Source organism: Acromyrmex echinatior, chromosome 17 (genome assembly GCF_024713525.1).
Source record: "Acromyrmex echinatior isolate Ae372 chromosome 17, ASM2471352v2, whole genome shotgun sequence".
Lineage (NCBI taxonomy): Eukaryota > Metazoa > Arthropoda > Insecta > Hymenoptera > Formicidae > Acromyrmex > Acromyrmex echinatior.
In genome coordinates this window covers 7,544,752-7,569,242 of record NC_141868.1, presented here as the reverse complement: position 1 = coordinate 7,569,242, position 24,491 = coordinate 7,544,752, and the positions used below count along the sequence as shown (strand labels likewise).

Genomic DNA, 24,491 nt, shown 5'->3' with positions numbered 1-24,491 from the left:
AAAAACTGTAAAAAATTTCTATTTGATAAAATTGAAGAAATTACATATTACAAATGTTCATAAAAATATTGCAACTATAGTGCAACAAATATGGTTTAAATATTTTATGATCTTCAAAATCTACAAAATTAATTAGTTTCTCAAATTAAATTATAATTATAATCAATATTTCTTTTAAAATATTCTCTATTATACATTTTCTTCTACCCTATATTTCTTTTTCTGCAAACGAAGATCTCTTCTTAGCATTCTCTCGTTATCATATCACATAAATATAAGATGAGAGAATGAAAGAAAGACTGAAATCATATAAGTAATACATTTTTCTTCCATGCATGTCTTTAAAATAAAAGTTAAAAGTAAAGGAAAATATAGAAAATGCCCATCCAACTATAAAATAAACAAGATAGATTATACTTATTTATTAATAATTTATTATTATAATTGTTATAATTAAACATAATTATTACAATATTTAACTGCATTATATTTTACGCATTATATTATACGTGTTAAAATAATTGAACAATTTATAATTATTAATACGTATTTAATTTAAAAATTCCTTATTTTAAGATACTTTTAATTGACTTTTCGATTTTTTTCCACAATTAATTACATCATTATTTGTAAAATAAAATCATGCGTGTACAATTAAGGATATGCATTTGTTAAAAAAATATTAACAATAGTTTAATGCCTTTGTCTCTGGTTTAATATGCACCATTTGTATATCATTTCAGTTTTCATAATTATTGTTATTAAAATTATCTGGTTCTGTTGTAAAATACAGTGTACAATTAATAATAATATTAATAAGCAATTTGACAAATTTTAAAATTCAATAATATAAAATATATTAAATTATACCTGCATACACATTAATCCGTAACGAGTTTCTTTATTACCGATGAAAGGCTTGGATTGATCGTTGTATGCATATTGAGTTTCCATAATTTACTTTTCATATCGATGTTTTATATCTTTCCAAAGCCTCTGTAATAAACATTAAGTAAATCAATTTCATTAATTTTGCTGATTGATCATTTCATGACAAAAATCGTCACATATATAACACGAAAAGTCATGGAATAGTATTTATTTATATCTTTAGTATTTCAGATAAACATTATATAAATATTATATAAACAGTATATGAATACTATTATAATAAAATACCCCTTTATTTATAGTTTCAAATATGTATTCGCAAGTGTCATCATATGCCCTCTCAAAGTACATCGTGGTAATCACGGCACCAAGTGTGAACGTAGAACTCCGCTTGAATACGTAATGATAAAGAAAACGTGCAATCGTATTCAACATGATCAGAAATTGTAAAAATGTTGAGAGAGATATTACATGAAGTACGATGAATGAGCATGAATGAGAGAGATATTACATGAAGTACGATGTAGATTTAAATATAGATTGTCAAATTATTCCTTTATTACGTTTACAAAAAAAAGAAACATATTCACGTAATTAGACAAAATCATGTTAATATTTTTGATTAATATTAAATAATTAGGAAAGTATTTTTTAAGAAGTGAACTCTCTTGTTATATTATTAATTATTGACTTTATTGTTCAACATATAATGTAAAAATAATGTAAAAATAATGTATTTAATGTGAAATTGTTAAATACGCTCTGTCTCTACAAGAATATGATTTAAAATTAAAGAAAATATAAGAAACGTAAAAATTATGTTTTATTACTGACTGTACATGAAAATTTAACTTATCCTAATATCCTGTTATTTCAGTTTATCTATTTCCTTTATTTCTAGGAAAAGATAATCCAAGCGAAGGAAGAATCGTTCTGTTTATTTTTAACTTATTACGCGATTTTTACACTTAATATGCTTTTACCCATAATATTAAACAATTATGATTGTAAATGACAAGATAATAGTAAGATAAGTAATGTAGAATAGAATCTTTTCCATTTAAGATTTTATCTTTAAGAGAAAATTATCTCTGAAAATCGAGAAATTAACCATGTATTTTTGTCCTTCGTCAATTATACTTTCTTTAAACTGTTGACGAAGAAATTTAAGAAGGTTAGGCATTTTACATTTGTAAACTCCATTAAATTTTCGAGTAAATCATATCGATGACAATATACATATGAAAACAGGATAGATAAAATACATTGTTGAATATGTTTTAATTGCAATCTTTTTATATTTCTATATTTTTATGTTTCTTAATAACAGTATTGTACAAAAATACAAGATAAATAGATACAAGGAAAAATCTACTGTATATAAAAATGATCATTTTTTAACAGGATGACGGAAAATATACAGAGCGTTTTTTTTTTACACATATATAGCTGACGTATGTATTGCAAATACAGTGATTTTAATTCTATATATATCATAGATTTCACGTTTTTTCCACATTATCACGATGTAAAGTTTTCGTAACCGAAGTTGGTGCTTGCAGTACTTTCCGTGATATCCTTATCTGTCCAGATACTGGATCTCGTCCGAAATATTTAACCTGTATCTCTTGACCAACTTCAAGTCCTAGAGCACTAGGATGATGAATCTTACGTTGGTCTAACTGGGAGTTGGGTAATAATACCGGTATCATATTGGAGTATAATGTCACCATGATCCCAACTTCCCGAATTTCTACTATTCTTGCAGTATAAATAGCGCCGAACTCCAAAATCGGCTCACGATCCTTTTGTAAAATGCCTTCTATTATTTCCTTTGCCTCCGTCATAGCATCTTCGTTCGGCGCAAATATTGAGTAGGTGTTTTCGTCATACGGATATATCTGAATGAAATAAAAATGAGGAACTTGATATAAATCTCAAATTATAATAAAATTATGATAAATAATTTTATTATGAATTTAATAATATTCAGGCCATCACCGCACGAAAACTTTTTAAATCATAAAAATCTTACATGCACTCCGGTTTCCAAGAATATTTTCTTAAGGTTCATCCCGCCGACTCCAAGGAACTTTCCTCTTTGATAAACAGGAACTTCTAAATTATCGACCACTGGCATCTTGTCCTTCTTAGTTTGTCGCGGTGCTCGTATCACTTTATTCATGATTTTAATTATTTCCAATTTAGCATTCGTTGTTTTATCTAAACACTCCATTATGATTTTCAACGGAATTCCTGGTATCTTTATATCAGCTTGGAATGCAGTGAATCCTCCCTTAGTGCCTGCTATTTTGAAATCCATATCTCCAAGGTAATCCTCAATTCCCTGCAGTCAAAGGTTTTCGTTAATTGTTAATTTAAATACTAATTCCGATATAACTTAGAATAAATTTATCCTGAAAGAATCAATAATCTACATTCTAAATGTTTCTTGATCTCAACTATTGCTACAGCAAATATTCTGTAACAACATAAAAAAATTATCATTTTGAAATTAATTATAAAAACAAAACAGAAACAGAAGAAAAGAAGAAAGATTATTACATATTTTAAAAGAACATACTTTGCATGTTGAAGCAAATATTCTGTTACCAAATAAATTTAATTAATTAAACTATGTAATAGCTATGTAAATATGTACCAATATATCGGTCAATATTTTGTAGTCCTCAATTTGTGTATTGGTTTCATTATATTTAGTCACAAGACCAAAAGCCACGCCAGCTGCTGCCGAAGATATTGGTATACCTGCATCGAACAGTGCCAAACTTCCACCGCAAACGGTAGCCATTGAAGAGGAACCTTTTTGTAGAGCAAGACATAACTTTAACTTTTTAGTATAAAGTTTTTGGTACATTATCGTAGCCTTACAAGATCATTTATTAAACCAGATTTATTGCCAGAGGCACTGTACAATCGCCTCACCATTAGATTCTAGGACTTCACTAGTCAGTCTTATAGTGAAGGGATAATCCTTTGGAAGAACCGGTCGCAAGGCTTTCTCTGCCAAAGCGCCATGTCCCAGTTCTCGACGACCAACTCGAGTCGAGTTTCCCGTTTCATTAGTCGCGTAAGGTGGAAATTCGTAATGAAGAAAGAAGTTCTTTTCCTTAACGCCACTGATACAAAATATTAAATTGCAAATATTTATTAAATGCCAAAAAGATTAAATAAGACAAGCTTAATGGATAATCAACATTTAGCAGAAAGAAATCCAAATAGAGATACAAAAAAGTAGATCGTGAATATCTGTAAACAACTGCATGTAGCGAATATTTTACTGCAGATCTGCAGACTGTCTATATCTTTGCTTGAATCATACTAATTTTTCTTGCAATACTACTTTAGAGCATACACTAAGCAAGGTCTTATGAACGAAACAATATATAGATTTATTAAATATGTAAAGAATAATTTCAAAGTATATTACAAACGTTTCGGTCTTAATTAGACCATCTTTAGTATATATATATATATAATAAATTAATTAATTCAAACCAAGATATTATATTAACGCAATTAGATTAATAGATGTCTTAAATTGTGAGACTAGAGTCTCGTCAGTTCCAATAAAAATTGAGACCGAAACGTTTATAATATTAGGTGTTGGAATTAATTCGTAGCGTTTTACAAGTGATGGGAAGTACTTTCATTAATGTATTTTTTAATGCTCATGTGAAATAAATAACATTCTTTCATTAAAAAACGCTACGAATTAATTCCAACACCTAATATATTTTGAAATTGTTCTTTTTATATTTAATAAATCTATATATTGTTTCGCTCCTTGCATGGTGGTGTATGCTCTTTATAATATTGTTATGTTACATTTTTAAATCTTCCTAGAATAATAACATTCAGAACTTGGACTTATCATAATACAATTGCAATGCCATAAAACAAAATAAACCAGTATAAAAGAAAAAATGATATCAAAATTTAATTTTTTTTATTAATATACCTAATTAACATTGAAGTGGCGTCCATTTTAAGTGCATTTTCCAGAGAATCTAAAGTCACAGTGCACATGACTTGAGTTTGACCCCTTTGAAATACAGCCGAACCATGAAGAGGATTAAAAAGATCTACTTGACATGATATATCGCGTAGATGACTTGGTGAACGCCCATCACACCTGCGAATCGTCAAATCTTAATTCTCTCATCATTTGTAGATTAACAATAAATATCTTATATTTTGGAGTACAAGAAAAACTACCTGACATCCTTTTCTAAAATTAACGTCCTGAATACATCTTTAACAATTTTTCCAAAGATTTTTTCTGCTAATTTAACATCCAAATCCACATTATCATTTCGCAATGTTTCAATAACACTATTTCTAAGATCGTTTACTGCCATATCTCTCGATATCTTATCGTGCGTATGATTTGAAAATATGTCTTGTAATTTTTCCTCCGAGAGTTCTTTCACAGAACTCTTCAAATTATCGTCTTCCTGTTGTTCAGTAGTTTCAATTTTCCTCTTCAATTTACCACACGTCTTTTGCAATTTTGTTATCGCTGCTACAATGTTCTGACATTCTTTGACTCCCTGTTTTATTGCCTTCTTTAAATTTGGCTCCAATATCTCATTGGCCGAACCTTCTAACATGATTATTAAATTTTGTTTAGCCGCAGTTACAATAAGATTTAACATACTGTCTTGAATTTGACGTCTGGTAGGATTGATTATTACTTCATTATCAATCATTCCTAGTCTAACGGCACCCACAGGACCATTCCAAGGAATATCAGAAACGCTAAGAGCTGCGGAGGCACCATTAATGGCAATAACATCAGGATCGTTCATGCCATCAACAGCTAACATGTTGCAAATTATCTGGGTATTAAAGTAGAATCCTTCTGGAAACAATGGCCTTATGGATCGATCAATGACCCTGCTCGTAAGAATTTCATGCTCACTTGGTCCAAGTTCTCTTCGTAGAAAGTTGGTTGGTATACGACCGGCTGCTGCTGCTTTTTGTCTATAGTCCACGACAAGTGGAAGGAACGAAGAGGTAGTTGACTGATGCTGACAAACTGCCGTAACCATGACAGAAGTGTCTCCCAGAGTTGCAACCGCACAGCCATCAGCGAAACGTGCATATTTACCCGTAGAAAACTGGAGTTGCTTGCTGGATATATAAAAATATATAAATCAATCAGCAATATATATAAATTAATTAAATAATTTATTCTTCCTCAATTTTTAAGCACCTCAAATAACAAACTGAAAACAAGATAGTTCTCTTAATAATCTTTAAAAATTATAAATAAAAAAATCATATTTCTCAGTCAATTTCAGATAAATGTTTCAGTGTTAAATTAAATTTATAAAGATGCAGAAAAATCGGTATAAAAATAATAAAAAATTCTTCTATCAAAAAGTAATACTACAGAGATAAAAGAAAACTTATTATAAAACATCTAAAATATAAAATATAAAAATAAAAATATAAATATCTATATGATGGTCTACATTATTTTTTGTAACTTTTTTAATGTAATTATATATAACAATTGATTTTAAATATGTAAATGTTTTATAACAGAATACAAATATTTCATTTTAAACTAATTCATAAAATATCTGCATAAACGATATAAACGTCTAATATCTTACATCTAATTTGACATACAGGTTAAAGTGTATGAACGTAACAACCTAACCTCACCCATCAGAAAACGTGACAGCTTCGGAGCCGGCTTTCTTGTCACTTTCGGTACTAAACTTAACATAGTACACATTTCTTTTATTATACAAATGTTTACACATCACACATGCTGATCTATAATATCTCAATAACTTAAAATTCGTAAGTGCTATCATCATTGGCAACACAAGACATACACGTGAGAATAGCTTCTGATAGTTTTGAATGTTCTGATATGCTCCAAATCTCTATAGCTATTTGAAGTAAGCCACTATATTTAGATAAGAGTAGTGTCATATGAAAGGAATTATTGGTTGCCTTCCCACTTGAAGTTGGTTTCCTTGTCAGGTTTGCCAACATTATTTCAAAGTATATGTTTTCTTTACATTTTGTACATATTATATCATGTAGCTCCATAAATCTATTCTTTATTCTTATATAGCTTCCTTATCATGTTATATGCACAACGATAAGGATATTAACACTATCATTATAGAATAAGTCTAATAAAAACATTAACGAACCTGATAATCATGATATACAAACATCACAGAGGTGAGGTATTTAATTGGAAATTAATTTCAAGTGGGAAGATATTGTAGCAATGATTCATTTGACAGAAATTGAAAACCTTTGCACTACAAATACTTCGAAAAATTACAGCGATAGCTGACATCATTTTTGTTAAAAAAAAAGCACTTTAGTAGTTTAGTATATACTTTCTTATATATTACATAAAAAAATGAGTAAAACAACCACCCAATCAGTACACGTTAAAAAAATATTGTGTACTGATGATTGAACAGCTAGAATTTAAAAAGCCTATTTTTATTGTATTTGTTCATCTAAATGAATTCTTTATTTTAATTTAAATACAATTGGAATAATATTTAAATTTACATTATTATATGCAAAAGTTTATTTTAAAAAGTTTTTTATTTAAATTTTTTAAAAGTCTTTTCTCTCTCATCCTATGACAATTTTTTTTAGAATTAATAAAAAAATATTTAATATAATTTTTTAGAATTTTTGTGATTTATCAAAAATTTTTTATACAAATCGAAACATTTTTCAAAACGCTAAGAAAGTTTGCATCTTTTTCAGAATTTTTTATTCAATAAACATATAAGTATATGTAAAAAATCTTATTCATTTCGCTCTGCAAATTTATTGTTACATTTAATTCCGATGCGTCGTGATAAACATGATATATATATATATATGTGTGTGTGTGTGTGTGTGTGTGTGTGTGTGTGTGTGTGTGTGTGTGTGTGTGTGTGTGTGTGTGTGTGTGTGTGTGTGTGTGTGTGTGTGTGTGTGTGTGTGTGTGTGTGTGTGTGTGTGTGTGTGTGTGTGTGTGTGTGTGTGTGTGTGTGTGTGTGTGCGTGTACACACACATACAATCGAAAACAACGGTGACATATTATCTTATAATTTTTTTTCTTTCTATAAGATCTTTCTAAGAACTGCGTAAATGTGGTTTCACTTTCTCATTCTATCGTCATTTCGCGCGCAGTGAAATGGATTTGAGCCAGCTGCATATTTTATTCATTTTTCTATAATAGCATCCTTTAAACAAAAATTCTTCAGAAATATATATATTGGAAGATTTTTATATATCTTCCGTTGATTCGTATACATCAACTGATTATTATGAGATAATTAAATTTTTGAATTATTTTTGAGTTCATTTCAAAACAAATTACACCAATTCGTAAAGAACTTAAAAAGTTGAATACTTTTTCAAATAGATCAGTTGTGCTATCTAGATAATCAGATTCAGATTCCTGTACAAAAACCGAATTATCTTTTGAATATAATTCGAACGTTGTTAGAAATCTTCAGTTGCATGTTTATAGATTCTCTGCAAACGCGATATCCTGCAATCGAGACAACGCAAACCAGAACAGTGGATTATCGTCTTAGCGATTATATCATTATATCGACCGCGTTTCTCTCAGCTCGTACTAGTAGAGTGATTCGCTCTCGAAAGTTGTCGCCTCGTTTGAGTGTGTGAACGAGAGAGAAGAAGAGAGACTCTTGAATTGTGCCTCGGTTCCCTCGGTTTCTTTCCTCAAGCTATTTGAATGCTAATTAGCAATATGCCCAACTATTCGCATAATTTTCCATGCATCGGTGTCGAAATTTTTTTACCAGGGAAAAAAGCCCTTCGAATTCGAATAATCCTGTGATTAAGCTTTATCTTACAGTGAGAGAAAGTTTCTCATCTTCTTCCTTTTTAATCGATTCGATTCGCTAATTTCTTTTATCGCAGTTCTCGATGGATTGTAAATAAGATTTCTTTCGGTCAATTTCCATTCTAGGCACTGAAATGAAAGGAAAATCTCATTTGTCCATTTATTTTTATCATAATACCAATTGATACAAAAGAATCAATTAAAAATCTTAAAAAAACTTACAGTTTAGAAGACATAAAGGTTTCATTGAATCCCATCAGATTCTGAGTATCTAAGAACAAACAATTAACTTTCAGGCACATTTTTACAAATTAAAAAATAAAAAATACAATATAAGTCTATAGAGGAAGTTGTTAAAAAAAGTGGATTTTTAAGTAATTTTAAAGACTAAAATTTAATATATGTATATTTAAATAAATTTGCATTTTATAAATGTTGTATTATAAATTATAAATAAAGACATTAATCGTAATATCTATTTTTGAAACATTTAAATTCGTCACGAACGAAAAATCTACCCTTTTTCACATTTATTTTGAAAGGGGCGTTTTTAAGATTGAAGAATCTTCATTAATTAAAATTGGCGTCGAGATTCCATTCCATAAATTATGATCTTAAACGCTTCTCGTGTTCCTCAACATCTGCTAGACCGCATCACTCGCTTTTCCCCTCTCCCGCACTATTCAACGATCACTTTCTTCGAGATCGCTTCGTACCGAAGGATCCGCTCTTCGCGACGCGCTAATCCTACTCGAGGATCGATCGGCGTCGTCAAGACTAGTCAGGCTATGCAGATCCATAGATCATAGTGATCGGTGTGGTGATCCAGCGCGGATATTCTTGATTTCGCTGGTAATGTATCGTATTCGTGGTGATTTGCTTGTCCTGCTGGTGGTTGTTCTCGCGGAGGCCCAGTGTGCCATGATAAGAATCATCCGGGAGGATCATTTTAGTAAGTAATTCCTCGACGTTGCGATTTTCCTTAAAATTTTAGCAGGAATGTTTCTTTTCTTCCGTGTAATAGTAACGTCACAGAGAAATAAAAGAAAATTCTATCAAAAACATATTCAATATCTTCAAAAGCGTTATTTTTTTTAAGATTTAAATTTGTCTTGATAATACTTGAATGATTACATCGATTTTATATCCATTTTTATATCTATTTGAGTATAATTCTTTATTTAATGATGCATGCACTTTTAAATGTTTTTGTTTATTTGGTATATTTTTTTTATTTGGTAAGATTCTCTTTATAAAACATTTCTTTTTTTCTTCAGCTTAAGAATAAAAATATCTTAAAGTCTTTAATTAAGATTAAGATTATTGTAATCTTTAAAACATATAATTTGCAATTTTTGAAATGTAGTTTATTCTTAAATTTCTCGATTAATCTTATACTTTTATCATTTTATATATTCCAGATTGTAAATTTTATTTTAGTTTTTTCAAATTTTCAACACTTATATTTTAATTTGGAATCTTTATTTTTGAAATATTATCCGCTTAGATTTTAGATCTTCCTTATATCTCTCTGTAACTTTGGATGATTGGCGTGTATTTAGTATTTTATTGCATTCACATGATTAAAAAAAATACTAAACACATTTCAGAAAAAATACTCGCGAAAATCCTAATAATAGTCTAAAATTTCTTTGCAATATCTTATTATAATTATTATGTGTACTTCATTCTTATCTACATTCTATCCGATTACTTATAAATTCTAGATAGATACTTCTAAGTTATTAATACATCTTGAATCCTACTGCACTTTATTAGCAAACTCGATCATTCGCATTACTGAAAAACTGCTAAACATAAAATTATCAAAGTTAAACATAAAAGCATGAACACTGAAACGATTTTGTTTATGTATCTAAAAATTCAGCTAGATATAGATCTGAAAATAATTTCGTTGGGACATTAAAATAGTTACGTGAGGAATCTCAAACATGATGATACTGCAAAGAGCCTTGGCATTCTAACAAATAAAATTTTTAATGATTAAATATCCAATAATCATCTGTCACGTTATTTAACCGAATACACCTCTATTATTTCATTGTCAAAGTTGATAATATTATAGTTGATAATATTTAGATACTTTAATTGTATAAATCCAAGGAACACACTCCAAAAGAAAGTTAAAAATGACTTTATCTTAACATTATGAAAATTAATTTAACTGTTATATTTTGTGTAATCATGTTAAGAATCAAAATAAAGTCATTTTAATTTTCGTTGATTTTTGTGTATTCCTTAGGAGTAGTTTTTAATGCGTGCATTGTGTAGTGCGAATGATTGAATTCACCATTAAATTTTCCCGAATATTCCTGGTGCCATATTTATACTAATTGTAAGTTCGTATCTCGCTATTAATGATGGAAGCATTAAACATATATAAGCGGCTTCGGATAACAGAGTGCGGATGTCCAGCAGCATCACAGAGGCAGCCGCGATCGATTGTCTTGCCGAAGGTCCAGCCGAAAAACGGCGTCTCGTTGTCGACAATCACAACCACCACCGGCCGCATCTTCAACGGCAAACCGAGCCGAAGGGGCGCATGGCCTTGGCAGGTGTCCCTTCAGTTATTGCATCCGAAACTGGGCTTTATCGGTCATTGGTGTGGCGGTGTGCTGATTGATCCTAAATGGGTGATAACCGCCGCCCACTGCATTCACAAGTGAGTTCGATGTTTTTACAGAATGCTTTAGCTGAAAAGTTACTTTGTTGTTATTCCAATTTTAATTTTACTAAAACTTCAAACTCTTACGACCCACACAGACAATACAAAGTCTCTCAAAGTCTCTCTGTCTGTTTCCAACAATATAAGACTGACTTCAGTCTCGATTCAATTTTCTTTTATACTTACATTTTTTCGAATATTTACCTTATGCTTCGTATTCTCAAGTGGATATTTACTTCAGCGAATTGTTCAATTTACCCATCGGTGCGTTATGGACGGCGGTGGTCGGCGAATGGGAATTGGATTCAGGTGGACGCGGATCCGCACGCTTGCCCGTCGAGAAAGTGATCCTCCATGAGAGATTCAATAATTACGTGCACGACATAGGTGAGTCCTTGTATCTCTGGAATGCCGATAATTTGAAGGCCATTCAACAAAACCCAGTTTTATCAACCTATATTTTATTCAATTTAAGTCAAGTCTTTTACCAAATCTATCCGTCTTTCTTGTTACCTAAATAAATTCTAAAACTGGAGAAATCTTGCGAGTCGTGAGTTTCTAGAGTTCTGAAAGAAATCTTGCTATTACAGCCTTGATGAAACTCGCCAGGCCGGCGCCTTTGTCCAAGGTCGTCCGTACTATCTGCCTTCCTGGTCCCGGACAAGATCTCAGTGAAGGACAATGCGTGACCTCCGGCTGGGGCCGATATGGTCCCTCGCCTTCACTCTCCACTGCTCTTTTGGAGGCCAGTATCCCGCTTCTAAATCTGGAAGAGTGCCTGCAAGCCTATGGTACCTCGGTACCCATTAGAAAAGGCCACCTCTGCGCCGGTCAGATTGACGGTTCCTCCGGAAGCTGCGTGGTAAATTTTACATCTTTCTAAAAATTATTTCGTTACACTTCTCAAAAACGTAGCTCTGTCTCTGATTAAAAAAAAAAATTTTCATAATTCTTTATATAATCATTTTTTGTTTCTAGATTTTCCAGAATTTTATATATATATACATATATATATATATATATATATATATATATATATGTATATGAATTCTGAAATATTCTAGGATTTCTAAAATTTCTCATTCTATAATTTTCAAAGAAAATTTATCAAGTCTGAAAAAGTTAAAAGTATTTTTAATCTTCATAAATTAAAAATATAAAAAATATTTTATAAAATATTCTGAGAGATGTAGAGAAGTTTTTTTTAACCAAAGATATAGAAAATAACCAGTCTTAAAGGTTGTCGAAAGTCTCAACTTTTTATTTAATCGTAGATAGAATGTTTTATCATTGCAGTGAAATGGAAAACTTGATTCACCCTATATAATCCATTCATACAAAATACAAACGCATGGATGTGTTAGTACATGCATGCACTGGCTATCGAGAATAAAACGAATCGTTCACAAACATGTTTTATTATTTGAAAGCGTCAATTTGTTGTTAATTACGTCGCTCGTGCACTTTCTCATAATAAAATTGAATGCACGATCGATGGCGCGCGAGATATTCAAGAATAGCCAAGAATTACTGTCGCTTTGAAATAAGCTTTCGAATTCTAAGTATATGTTTTTATATAAGAATCTATAATATTAAATATCTAAAATAAAAAAATCTTGTAAGTGATGTATCATTAAGATTCTTTAATAACAATGAATTCCTATTGCACTATCAAATCAATGAAGTCGCAATAATATTTTCTAGATATAATATTTTTAAAATAATATTTTTTTAATTAGCAACAAATAAAATTCACTTTAAATCTATTTTATGAAATTCCTATTTCAACGAAAAACTGCAAAGAAACTCTGTAAGATTTTTTTCATTTATTCAGCAGAAAGTAAACTATTATATCTAATGTTAATACTTATATTAATTATAATACTAATTACAATGTTAGAAGTTGATAATGAATATGGAGCAACTTTATGTACCGGAATAGAACTGAATCTCATTTTTTTGTCTATCCTAATCTTCAGGGTGATTCTGGAGGACCTCTGCAGTGTCGTCGTACCGACGGTGTTTGGCAGCTAGCTGGTGTCACATCTTTCGGATCCGGTTGTGCCAGACCAGGCTACCCAGATGTATACACTAAGATACAACATTACCTGCATTGGATCAACAAAACAATCGATGCAAACAATGACGAGCGGAGATGAAATTTGATCGTGTAAATAACAGTAATGTAAATATACTATTGTACAGCGTTAATGTATGCAGTACCTTGTATTTGTATATAGTGTATTTCACTTGCAGTGTATATTGTATGTTCACACACACACACACACACACACACACACACACACACACACACACACATTTTTATTGCACGTAGAAATTATATTTATTTTACAAGTTAAGAGTGTGTGCATGTATAATATTTAACACTTTTTCTATTATATTATCGCGTAGTTTAGAATTTTATTATTTAATTTGTGTAAAATACGAATTATTTTATTATTTATTTACATACATATATATTATTTATAATAGAAGGAAATAAAAGAAAGGATCTTTTTATACATGCAACAGTTGATTAAAAGCAGCACGTAATATAATAAGAATTTATCTAATAAGATTATTTTATAGTGCGATAATATAATAGAAAATATTCCACTTATCTATAAGGCGTATCATAAAATGATCTCCGTTAAGTTTTTACGTGGCATTTCATATAGGGTATTACATTTGTTACATTGTACATTTTTACGTTGTTTGTATATTTATAATATATATTTGGAAAAAGGAAGTTTCAAATGAATAAAAGTTCAACGAAGCGTTTGTTAATCAATAGTCTATATGTATATATACATATATATGTATATGATTCATTTTAATCTTAGCAGATAAAAAAAAACGTTCCAAATAAAAGTAAATGGTATAAAGACAGATGAATGGTGACTACTACATAATTTTTATTTGAAATGTTTTTTGATGAATTACACATTTTCAAAATATCTACTTGTTAAAATTAAAATTAATCATCCTATATATATATATTTACATATAGGTCACGTTGTGAGTTGTATAAAAATAATATGCGGGCTTTAGAAAGCCTGAGAACACTAGAGTAATACTGACGTGTAAGAGCTTTTTCTACAACCGCTTATAATAATCATTTTATTTACAGATTGTAATCTCATAAGTAACGTAAACGATCCAGTCGATTGAACGTCAGAATCAAAATAAATAAGATGATATGTCCCGAAGATCATAAAGATTCTTTCCGATACATTGGCCGTGGCCGGTTAAAACTTTCACGGTTATTCATCCAACCGGAAAAGATGAGACGATCTCGTTTTAAATCGCTTAAATTATGTCGGAGAAACATAAATTTCTATCTCGCTCGCGAAATCACACGACTTGTCGAATGTACAGTAAAATTTCTGAAATTAGACATCGCGTCCATCGTCTGAAATTTCCTTAAAATCTCCTGTCCGCTGCATGTAGGATACATCCGCAATCATTACGTGGCTTTATTTATATCGAGAGAGTCGCACATAATTATAACGTGACTATTTGTTCTGTCAAGATACGCTACAGTGCTTTAATAAATGTGATTACATGGTGCCATGCAGCAGACGATGGAAGTCAGAGACATTGATTTACAAAGGACACACGTGACACACTGTGAGAACATATTCGATTACTTGGAGCTTAATTAGCCTCAATTATTAATTACAGGTATGTGCATTGAGTTCCGTTGTGTGGGTGTTGTGTATTCCAATAATTCATAAAGCAAATAACAAAGAGTATAGTAAGTTACAGACATTCCCAAAGGCATTCCGCACATCTCTGACGATATTTGAATGTCTCACTGGTTTATTTATATGTACAACACAACTACAGTATAAATGTTGAATGTATATCGCTCATTTGCAACAATAATCACACAACTAAAAAATGAAGTCTTTCCGAAAATAAAATTGAACGTTTTGAATCGTTAAGATTTGTAATATTAATTTTAAAGAATTGTAATATTAATTTTCAAATGCAATTTTAATGCAATAATCGATTATAGAAAAATAAGTTATTTTTCCTTTTCTTCTGTTTTCGTTCTTATTTGACAAAAAATTCTCAAAATATTTACAAGAATTTTTAACTTTCACATTTAAATTTTTGAAGATTTTTAAAAAACATTAAATTTCTTGAGATTTTATAAATGTTCTTCGCAAATTATAGAATGAAAAATTTTAAGATATATAATACTTCATAATTCACATGTAAAAAAGATGTAGACTTTCTCAACATTTTTTTAAAAAATATTTAAGGAATTTAAAGAATTTTCTAAAAAGTTATAAAATTGTACGGGAATTCTGCAAAAATCTGGAAAATCATATAAAAAATTCTAAAATTCATCAAATTATTATATAATATATACATAAAATCAAAATAGAAATCAAGATTTAAAGGAAAATAATATCCGTTAAACTTTAAGTGAGATATTTAATGAATATACGCAAATACTCTCGTAATATTTCTGTATTTAATTCTGCATAATTTTTTGTCATTTTTTTTATACGTAGATTGTAGAATTAGAATAAAAATAGACTTGTATCTAGATATAACAGATTACAATTTGAAGTACAATATGGTATTTTAATAGATATCATGCTTCACTCGACATAGTTGCGCAACGGTAGAAATGGCTTTTCAGAATCGAAGTCCTTATATAAATGTAGATATGCTCCGTATCCATTCTCTCATAGCAAATAGCTTTTCTTTCTAACTTTCAAAATGCACATCTTTCCTATATATGCACTTCTATTCATTCTGATATAATACAAAAGCGAAGACCACATGTGCTGAATGAAACCCAAATAAATCAGAAACTGATTTACTACTATTTACTACTCCTTCACGCTTATCTTTTCACATTTTCAGCAAAATTATCAAAATATCAAAATCTTTTAATACAAATTCAAAGTCTATCGATACTTTTATTAAATTAATAAAATAATATTATAAAATGCAATATTTTGAAATGTACGTATATTTCAAAAATGTATAAATAAAAATATGCACGCACACACATTTCAACTTCTTCCAACAAAAGTAATCTCATTTTTTTATTAAACTTTTTACTAACTATCTCTAGTATTTCTTAATGGCATCATTAATTGATAACAGAAACGAGTCTCGTGAGAGAAAAAGGAGTGTCATTTATATTAATCAACATACTTGAAATATAAAAAGTACTACATGCAATCTTGTACTTCAAAATCGTATGCGTAAAAGATAAAATTTTTTTACTCCCAAGTAATTAATTAAAAGATATTCCTTAGAAAATTGCTTAAAATTATATTCAAAATTGTATTTACGAGATTTAAGTCGTGATATATTATAAATTCTTGAGATATATTACTCGCCTCCAATTTCAAAAAATCGATTTTTAAAATCGTCAATGCTGAGATATCTCGAATTCTTGCAACTACAGTATTTTAAAGAACGTTTATTTCGATAATTTTCGGACGACGAAATTTTTAAAATCCTCAAATGATCAGTTCCTTGTAAAATTGCTCAAAATTGTACTCGAAATTAATAATTTTATACGAAATTTAGGTCGTGATATATTTAAATTCCCGAAAGATTAATTTTATCGCTTTGAGTCTCAATTCGATTTTTTAAATGAATGTCGCAATCTCTCAAATTTTTGCAACTGCAGTATTTTAAATCACGATGATTCGATATTCTACAGAGGAACGGATAATTAATCATTTGCGTGTAATTCATATTCTAACGCGCGATTACACTCGTCAATTCTGAAATCTGACAACCGAAAGTACATTCGCTGACACCAGATATAAAAGCCACGCTTTAGATTACATTTAACTGTGCAAAAAAAAAAGATAATATCATAATATCCATTGCGAATATTATTACTTTATGATTGTGCGATGAATCATCGATTGTGCGCGCAGCTCGCATGCGTTTCCCTCCATTCCTCGCTTGTGTTCGCCTTCGTATTTAGATCGAACTTCACGTGCAATCCTGCAGTATACTTTCATCGCACGGAAGAAAGTGAGAGAGAAACCTGGTCGATGAGAGAAAAGAAAGAAAATGGGATGGCGTGTATTTCGGCTGAGAAGACGGCGCTACTCGAGTTGCTAAACTAAAACATCTCGCACACGTGACTTTCTCATCCTTTTCGTTGAAATTGCAAAAGGAAATGTCCAATAATATCGTGAAAATTATCTGAATTCTTATAGGAATTTTTTTTAGATTCCTAAAATTTCTTATTCTAAAATTTTTTTAAAAAATTTTATAAAATTAAAAAATGTTTAAGTATTTTTTTTTAATTATGGAATGAAAAATTTTAAAAATCTTATATTTCAGAATTAACATACATAAAAAATTCTATTAAAAAATATAAACTTTCTCGGTATTTTCCAAAAAAATTTCCAATTTGTATAAGAAAAATATTTTCACTAAGATTTATACTTCTTTACACTCAAAAATATTTTAATTTCACGAAAAATTATTTTTCCGATCATTAAGCCACATTAAATCTGCCATTTCGCATTTCTATCAAATTTAATTCACAAAAATCGTTTATAACAATAAGTCTTTAAAAGATTTGTTCATTTTTTTAATATTAATTGGATAACAGTGGACGAGAAGAATATTACAATACATTATGGTTCTGAAACAGTATCATTTTGAGACAAGGAATACAATGAATTATAACAAATCTTACCTAAGGAAAAGTTGTAAGATTTGAAAAATAGATCCACCCACTCAGCTTCTGAAAGTAAAATTTATGCTATTCTGTATTTTAAATTATTTTAAAATGTACAACAAAATTATTTTAAATTTTAATTAACATATTTTATATACGTATTATAAATAACACTTATTCTACATATAACTTACGAAAAGATATTTTAATTTCAAATCTGTAGATTTGTTCCTTTAATCAACTGTATCTTTTTATCACCTGCGTATCCAAAATGATGTAACATATTCGAACGTACTTATAAACAGTATCTATAAAAAAGAAAAGAAAACAATTAAAAAAAAAATATATTATAACAAACAAGGCTTATTTATGAATGACAAATCTTACTTTATAGTGAGGAAAGAGAAGCGATATTCTTTAATCTCTGACAGGTGCAACTATTTACTATAAAATGAGGTAAAAATTACAAAAGCGAGCAAATTCATTAGAATATTTATAATTTTATTAGTCAACACCTAAGTGAATCGCTCACTTTTGTAATTTTCACCTCGTTTCAAGACACACAAAATTGACCCCTGTGAAGCGACGCTCACACTGTTCAGTCCGACATGCGCATGCGGTATCATAGGATCGTACGGTCATGCCTGCCTGAGGGAGGCAAGTGGAGTGGAGTGGAGGCGAGACGAAACGCCGAAGCGTCAAGTGAGGCCTTGGCTTTAAAATGGCCACTCCTGGTGTCGCGCGTACAACGCAAAGCAACGTTACTCCGTCAGATCGTTCTCGATCCCTACGGTACTCGCGAATGTAGAGTATTTCGGCGAGTGTCCCATCGTAATCATCCTGAATATCAGTATCGTCCTCATCCCGGAGATTGTGCGTGTGAAACAGAATCGGAAACGACGGAACGGAGACAGCGAGGTGTGCGAGAGCGAGGTCCTCGGCGTCGCGCTGTGCGGCGTTAGTGACGCTTCCATGACGTCCTGGCAGTGACACTTCACTGATATATACATCGGTGTCATCGGTACCTGGGTACCTTGACGTCGTATCTTCGACGACGCGCGTGACTCATCTCGCCGAGGGAAGGAACCTTCTGCGGTTGAGACGGTGGAGCCATCGGCGACGCTTTCGTGGCGCCTCAGTGACCTCTCGGTAATATCTCGGCACTTGGCTATTATTCTCCCTTTTTCCTAAAGGAAATCACAAGGGCGCGTTCGAAATACTATCCTCAATGTTTCTGTAATATATTACAGTTTTATATATTAATTATTATAGGAATACTATAAGTATGTGTGTTTCTCTTGTAATAATATAATATATAATATTATTATATATTATATTATTACGAGAAATATAATATTTTTTATAACAAAATATTGTAGTAGTATGATAGTAGTATATATTTCTGTATAGTAATTAATATATTAATTTTTGCACAAATTAATAATAATATAATAATAATATTGTATATCCTACAAAAATGTGTTCCTGTAATAATATATTATTACAGAAAATGTAATATTTTATTATAACTATAATATATTACTACAGGAGCACTACTATCAAACTATATAGTTTATTCTTATTTAATTTTTTCAATAAGCAACAAAGTTAGTGTTAAAATAATACTCGAAGGTATTCGGATAATGTTTTCGAATGCAGCAAAATCTCGTAAAACGTGTGTGTGTGTGTGTGTGTATATATATATATATATATATATATATATATATATATATATATATATGTATGTATGTGTGTGTATATATATATATATATATGTATATATATGTATGTATGTGTCTGTATATATATATATATATATATATATATATATATATTGAATACTTCAAAGAACCTGTTCCAAGATAGATGATTTGCTTTGAAGGTTTTGACATTCGAACTTTAAAATTTCAAAGATTCGAAACTTCGAACAATCAAAATTAGACAATTATTAATTTAATAGGTGTGCATTTATAAAATTATATGACAAAATTTAAAATAAAATATTTCCATATTGTAACAAATAAATAAAAAAATACGTAAGTTTAATCACTTTTATCGATTTTACGATTCTATTTCGAGTTTCCGTTCTTAAAATTCTTTTATGTTAAGGAAGATTTATAATTAATAAAGCCAAAACATTCATATTAATTTACTATTTAATTTGCTATTCCAAATTATTTAAGAATATATATACATATATATATATATATATATATCACATTTTTCCAGCATATATTTTCATTCTTTTGTTTACAATATTTTTAGCATTTTTTTGATTAAATTCGTCATTCGCACGAATGTACTTTTCGAAGGCTTTGAAGGTCTTAAATTTCAGAGTGTCGAAAAAATTCGAATTTTCAAATCAGTCAAAAATAATAGTCCTACTTCAGAAAGATGCCATAAAGTAAAGAAGAAGAATATTGGGTGCTTTTCAATAAGAGACAACTATTTTTGATTTTACGCTCATTAAAAAAAATTACATTCTTGTTGTTTATCAATGTTAAACGAAAATGGAATGATTCGCTGTGTTGTCTATGTCATCTGATTCTCCTGCTGGAAAGTACTTATTTTTTCTAACAATAATTAAGTATAAGCTCTTACGAGGATGTCTCGATCGCCACGATGATTGTTGGCGACACTTTCGCATTTTTATGTCGCCTCCGGGATCGAAACCAGATGTATATCTATCTTCGAATTTACGATGTGCGCTTTAAATGAAACATCGCGTTTCCATTTGTCACGAATAAACGTAGAGATTTCTGCGCAAAGGATTTCCAAAATTATGCTGATCCAATTCTTGATTTTTTTTTATTTCCCATGGAGGCGATAGAATGATGATACGGCGATAGGTTGTCTCCCATCGATCGCGGTTTAACGCTACCCTTCTGAAATTCGTGTATATATGTACATCTGTGTACAGTATGTTGCAGCAAAAACTTCAGATTAGTGTATAATGTATATATATATAATTACTTTATGTGTATATATGTATATATATTCTCAATTTTAGTAAAAATGATACACAAAGTTATTAATACTTTTAGAATGTATTCTATTTTAAAATGTTGAAAACCAGATAGAAGATAATTAATATTTTCAAATTATTAATATTTTAAATTCTATTTAACGGAAATGCGAACAACAATTTAAAAATCATGTTTTATTAAATAAGAATACTTGTTTTTTTATTTATTTTCATAATAATTATTATAATATTTTGTATAATATTTATTTTTCGAATAGTGTATAAACAAAGTTACGTTAAGTATTATATTTTTATTCCTTTAGCTTAAATAGTTAAACAAAATTAAATTGTATACATGAAATTCAATTAACGAAGCATTTGTTAACAAGATATGCGAAGAATTTATACCAATTAGCGTGTCTTTACTAAAATGTTTTAGTACGTAACTCGCTAATAAGTATATAAATATTTAATAATAATAGAGTAAACGCACACATGTTTATATATTCTTTACTATCTCTAAAATTTTTTAATAAATAAATATATATATATACACACGTTTAATATACACTTTACTTTATTATATTTTATCTAAATATTTTTTCATTTAATAATTATGAAATCAAATTGATTTATAATTAATAATTATAATTTAAATTATATCCAAACTTTTAACAAATTACATTGTAGATAGATGTTTCTTTAATCATTCTAATATGTATCTCACTAATTGAATGAACGTTTAATAATAATTAAGAAACTATTATCGTTCATGCAACAATCTCTTTAATTAAACTCTATTTAATTAAACTTTCGTACTTCTCCATTTATCTTATTTTCGAAATTAATATCTCACGTTTATGTGATCAACAATCCATAAATAATAATAATATACATTAATTCACTTTAAATTAGTTAAGCATTAAAAAGATCTCAGCTTAGATTGTTATGGCCAGGATTTCCTCTTTCCTATTTGATGAATAATAGTATTGATAATAATTTCAAAAACAAGATTTCAACATTAATAATTGTAACATATTGTGCAGATTCTACCTTAACAAATACTCTTCCTGGACGAAATCGACATGAGTAGGAGCAACGAGAGCGGTATATCTTTAGCAACGCCGCCAGCGATTCATGTTGGGCCTATCGTCACACCAGGGTCCAATGAAACTATTTCCATCGTGATACCGTTATCAGCACAGCTGACCACAATGGCTAGTCAGAAAGTCGACAAGAATAGTAAGGATTATGGCAGTGATACAAAACGGGCAGTCCCAGTAATTGTCAATCCTCCTCGAAGGTACAGAAAACAGCGAGTTTTTCTCTCTAGATTCTTTCACAATCTGAGTGAATTCTAGATGTCTCTACATAATCTGAAAAATACATATATTGAATAAAACATATGATTTACATATGATTTACATATATTGAATCGAACAATTTTATTTTTGATGTAATAAGAATATTTTTGGTATATAAATTCAGTTTTGTTGAGTTTTAAATTTCTTAATGATTAAATTTTCAGATTCTTTAAATTATTAAGTCCTTTAGAATTTCTTCAATATTTTAGTTACTCCAACCATTTTTCATTTAAAGTCAATTTTTACTTTTATCTTTTCAATTAATTTTCAATAAACAATTACTTATATTGAATAATGTTTGTCTTTAGTGGTATTTAGAAGTTTAGGATTGGAAAATTTAAATACGTACTTTTTTTTCCAGTCCGAGGAACAGGACGTGTGGAAAAGGCTGTCCCTTTCCTACATGCATGCGATATGGACGAGCATTTTCTAGATTGCACGATTTGAAGCGGCACATAGCTCGGCACGCGATGCGCAAGGAAAAGCTGCAGCAAACTGAACAAAAAGTCGATATTGAAAACGCAACGAGCGATGCAACTTTACAAGACGCTCTTCTGCGCGATACAGAAAACAAAGGCGGATATCCTTGTCCGCGATGTACGAAGAGGTATAACGATGAGGATAAACTCAAAGCTCATCTGGTCTCACATGGCAAAGTACGATTTTTTTATTCGATATTCTTCTAATTCTTAAACAATTAGAATTCTTAATTAATTAGAGCAATAACAGAAACAATTAAATAAATTTTTGATAATACAATAAAAACGAAATGGTTATATTTTGTATATAATTTGTTTCTCAAATTATATATAAATAATTATATGTATTATTATTTGTCTAGATAACGCCAAAGAACAATCACTTGAAGCAAGAAGACACACATACTAGGAATACGCTGCAGAGTCATCAAGCGATGATAGATAAGTCATCAACAATTGTGAAAAACGAGGACGACTTCCTTCTGGAAGAGATGCTATTGATAAAGAAGGATCCTCGAAGGACAGACAAAAACGATTCGAAGATTAGGTGCGATTACTGTTCAAAAACTTTCAAAACCAAGTGGACTCTGAGCTCGCACGTGGCCGCTCATGAAGGTCGTTTTCAGTATGACTGTGGTCTATGCGGTAAGAAATTCGTCAGGAAGAGCCACTACGAGGGTCATCTACGCTCTCATGAGGCTGCCAGGCCGTACTCCTGCGAGCAATGTGGTAAAACGTTCAAAGAGCTCAAGCATCGTCGCGAACATACCAAGAGAAAGCATCCAAGTAATCAGAGCGCAATACAAAGTTTGTTAGATAGCATTGGGCCGTGCGCAGCCGAAGAGACAAACATTGATCAGGCCAAATTCACTTTGTTAATGCCAGTAAATTTTGGCGGATAAGAAGAGTCGAAGAGGCCTTTGTCGTCTAAAAAGATTACTGTGGATCCTTCATGTTCAACTGTAAGAGTTTAATTCCTCGGAACTTTTTTGGATCGATCCAGATTAGAATATTGCATCCTTGGAACCTTGGGCCTTTTGTACTTTGGCTTTTTGGAACTTCGGATGTTTAGGTGATTCGACCCCTGGAACTTTTATTATTTAGAAGACGGATTCCTTGAAACTGTGAATGCTTGGAAAATTGAATTCTTACTTTAAATCTTTCGAATAGTTGCTTGAAAGATGAAATTTTGGATCGATACTATCTTACATTTAGATCTTTGAAAGTGTCAATTTTTTTGGATCTTTGGAATTCTGAAGTGAAATTTATCTTAAAGTATTCCAAAGTTACTCAACGACCAGAAAGTAATATGTTCAAATGACAACTTTTTCAAGTTGGATGACAAACAAAAACTTAATTGACTTTAATAATTGACAAATCAAAACCATGTGAACATTATGCCGATTATATTCAATTTATCATTCTATACTTTACGAGAAATATATAAAAAAATAAATCTTGAACCAATGAAGTTACTTCTTGTATTCGCTTTATTCCTTGATCTCTGTATTTATTTTTTATACAGATTTTTTAAAAGAAAAATACTATATGCT

At 30.0% G+C, this 24,491-nt stretch overlaps 3 protein-coding genes, 1 long non-coding RNA gene and 1 pseudogene across 11 annotated transcripts; 2 read left to right on the top strand and 3 right to left on the bottom strand.

Annotated features, from left to right (window-relative positions):
• Positions 1-175: 175 nt before the first annotated feature.
• On the bottom strand, positions 176-2,035 carry LOC105153170 (cytochrome b-c1 complex subunit 9 pseudogene; annotated as a pseudogene).
• Positions 2,036-2,169: 134 nt separating this feature from the next.
• On the bottom strand, positions 2,170-6,909 carry PNPase (polyribonucleotide nucleotidyltransferase 1). 3 transcript variants are annotated; one of them, XM_011067802.2, is made up of 7 exons: positions 6,589-6,909; positions 5,131-6,048; positions 4,874-5,047; positions 3,838-4,031; positions 3,554-3,714; positions 2,927-3,238; positions 2,170-2,792 (listed from the first exon to the last, which is right to left on the bottom strand). In XM_011067802.2, the coding sequence occupies exons 1-7, from the start codon at positions 6,744-6,746 to the stop codon at positions 2,394-2,396; spliced, it is 2,316 nt and encodes a 771-aa protein (XP_011066104.1). In that variant the 5' UTR covers positions 6,747-6,909; the 3' UTR covers positions 2,170-2,393. The 3 variants fall into 3 exon arrangements, with proteins under 3 accessions (XP_011066104.1, XP_087270999.1, XP_011066106.1); XM_087414873.1 differs by having other exon boundaries at positions 6,584-6,725; XM_011067804.2 differs by having other exon boundaries at positions 6,537-6,594.
• A 2,711-nt stretch (positions 6,910-9,620) lies between these two features.
• LOC105153133 (chymotrypsinogen A) lies at positions 9,621-15,785 on the top strand. 2 transcript variants are annotated; one of them, XM_087414877.1, is made up of 6 exons: positions 9,621-9,717; positions 11,187-11,448; positions 11,693-11,838; positions 12,042-12,313; positions 13,431-13,621; positions 15,030-15,785. In XM_087414877.1, exons 1-5 carry the CDS (start codon positions 9,621-9,623, stop codon positions 13,608-13,610), a joined length of 957 nt encoding a protein of 318 aa, XP_087271003.1. In that variant the 3' UTR covers positions 13,611-13,621; positions 15,030-15,785. The 2 variants fall into 2 exon arrangements, with proteins under 2 accessions (XP_087271003.1, XP_087271002.1); XM_087414876.1 differs by having other exon boundaries at positions 13,431-15,785.
• Positions 12,232-21,072, bottom strand: LOC147906969 (uncharacterized). Of its 5 annotated transcripts, XR_015547838.1 has the most exons (8): positions 20,732-21,072; positions 18,663-19,364; positions 18,518-18,574; positions 18,325-18,438; positions 18,149-18,196; positions 17,335-17,485; positions 13,386-13,542; positions 12,232-12,306 (listed from the first exon to the last, which is right to left on the bottom strand). It is a non-coding gene; the product is annotated as an uncharacterized LOC147906969 (long non-coding RNA). The 5 variants fall into 5 exon arrangements; XR_015547840.1 differs by lacking the exon at positions 13,386-13,542 and having other exon boundaries at positions 12,242-12,306; positions 20,732-21,066; XR_015547839.1 differs by lacking the exon at positions 12,232-12,306 and having other exon boundaries at positions 13,256-13,559; positions 20,732-21,066.
• LOC105153135 (uncharacterized) lies at positions 19,137-24,409 on the top strand. The gene is made up of 4 exons (XM_011067801.2): positions 19,137-19,279; positions 22,142-22,398; positions 22,821-23,115; positions 23,301-24,409. Exons 2-4 carry the CDS (start codon positions 22,181-22,183, stop codon positions 23,838-23,840), a joined length of 1,053 nt encoding a protein of 350 aa, XP_011066103.2. The 5' UTR covers positions 19,137-19,279; positions 22,142-22,180; the 3' UTR covers positions 23,841-24,409.
• Positions 24,410-24,491: the final 82 nt, after the last annotated feature.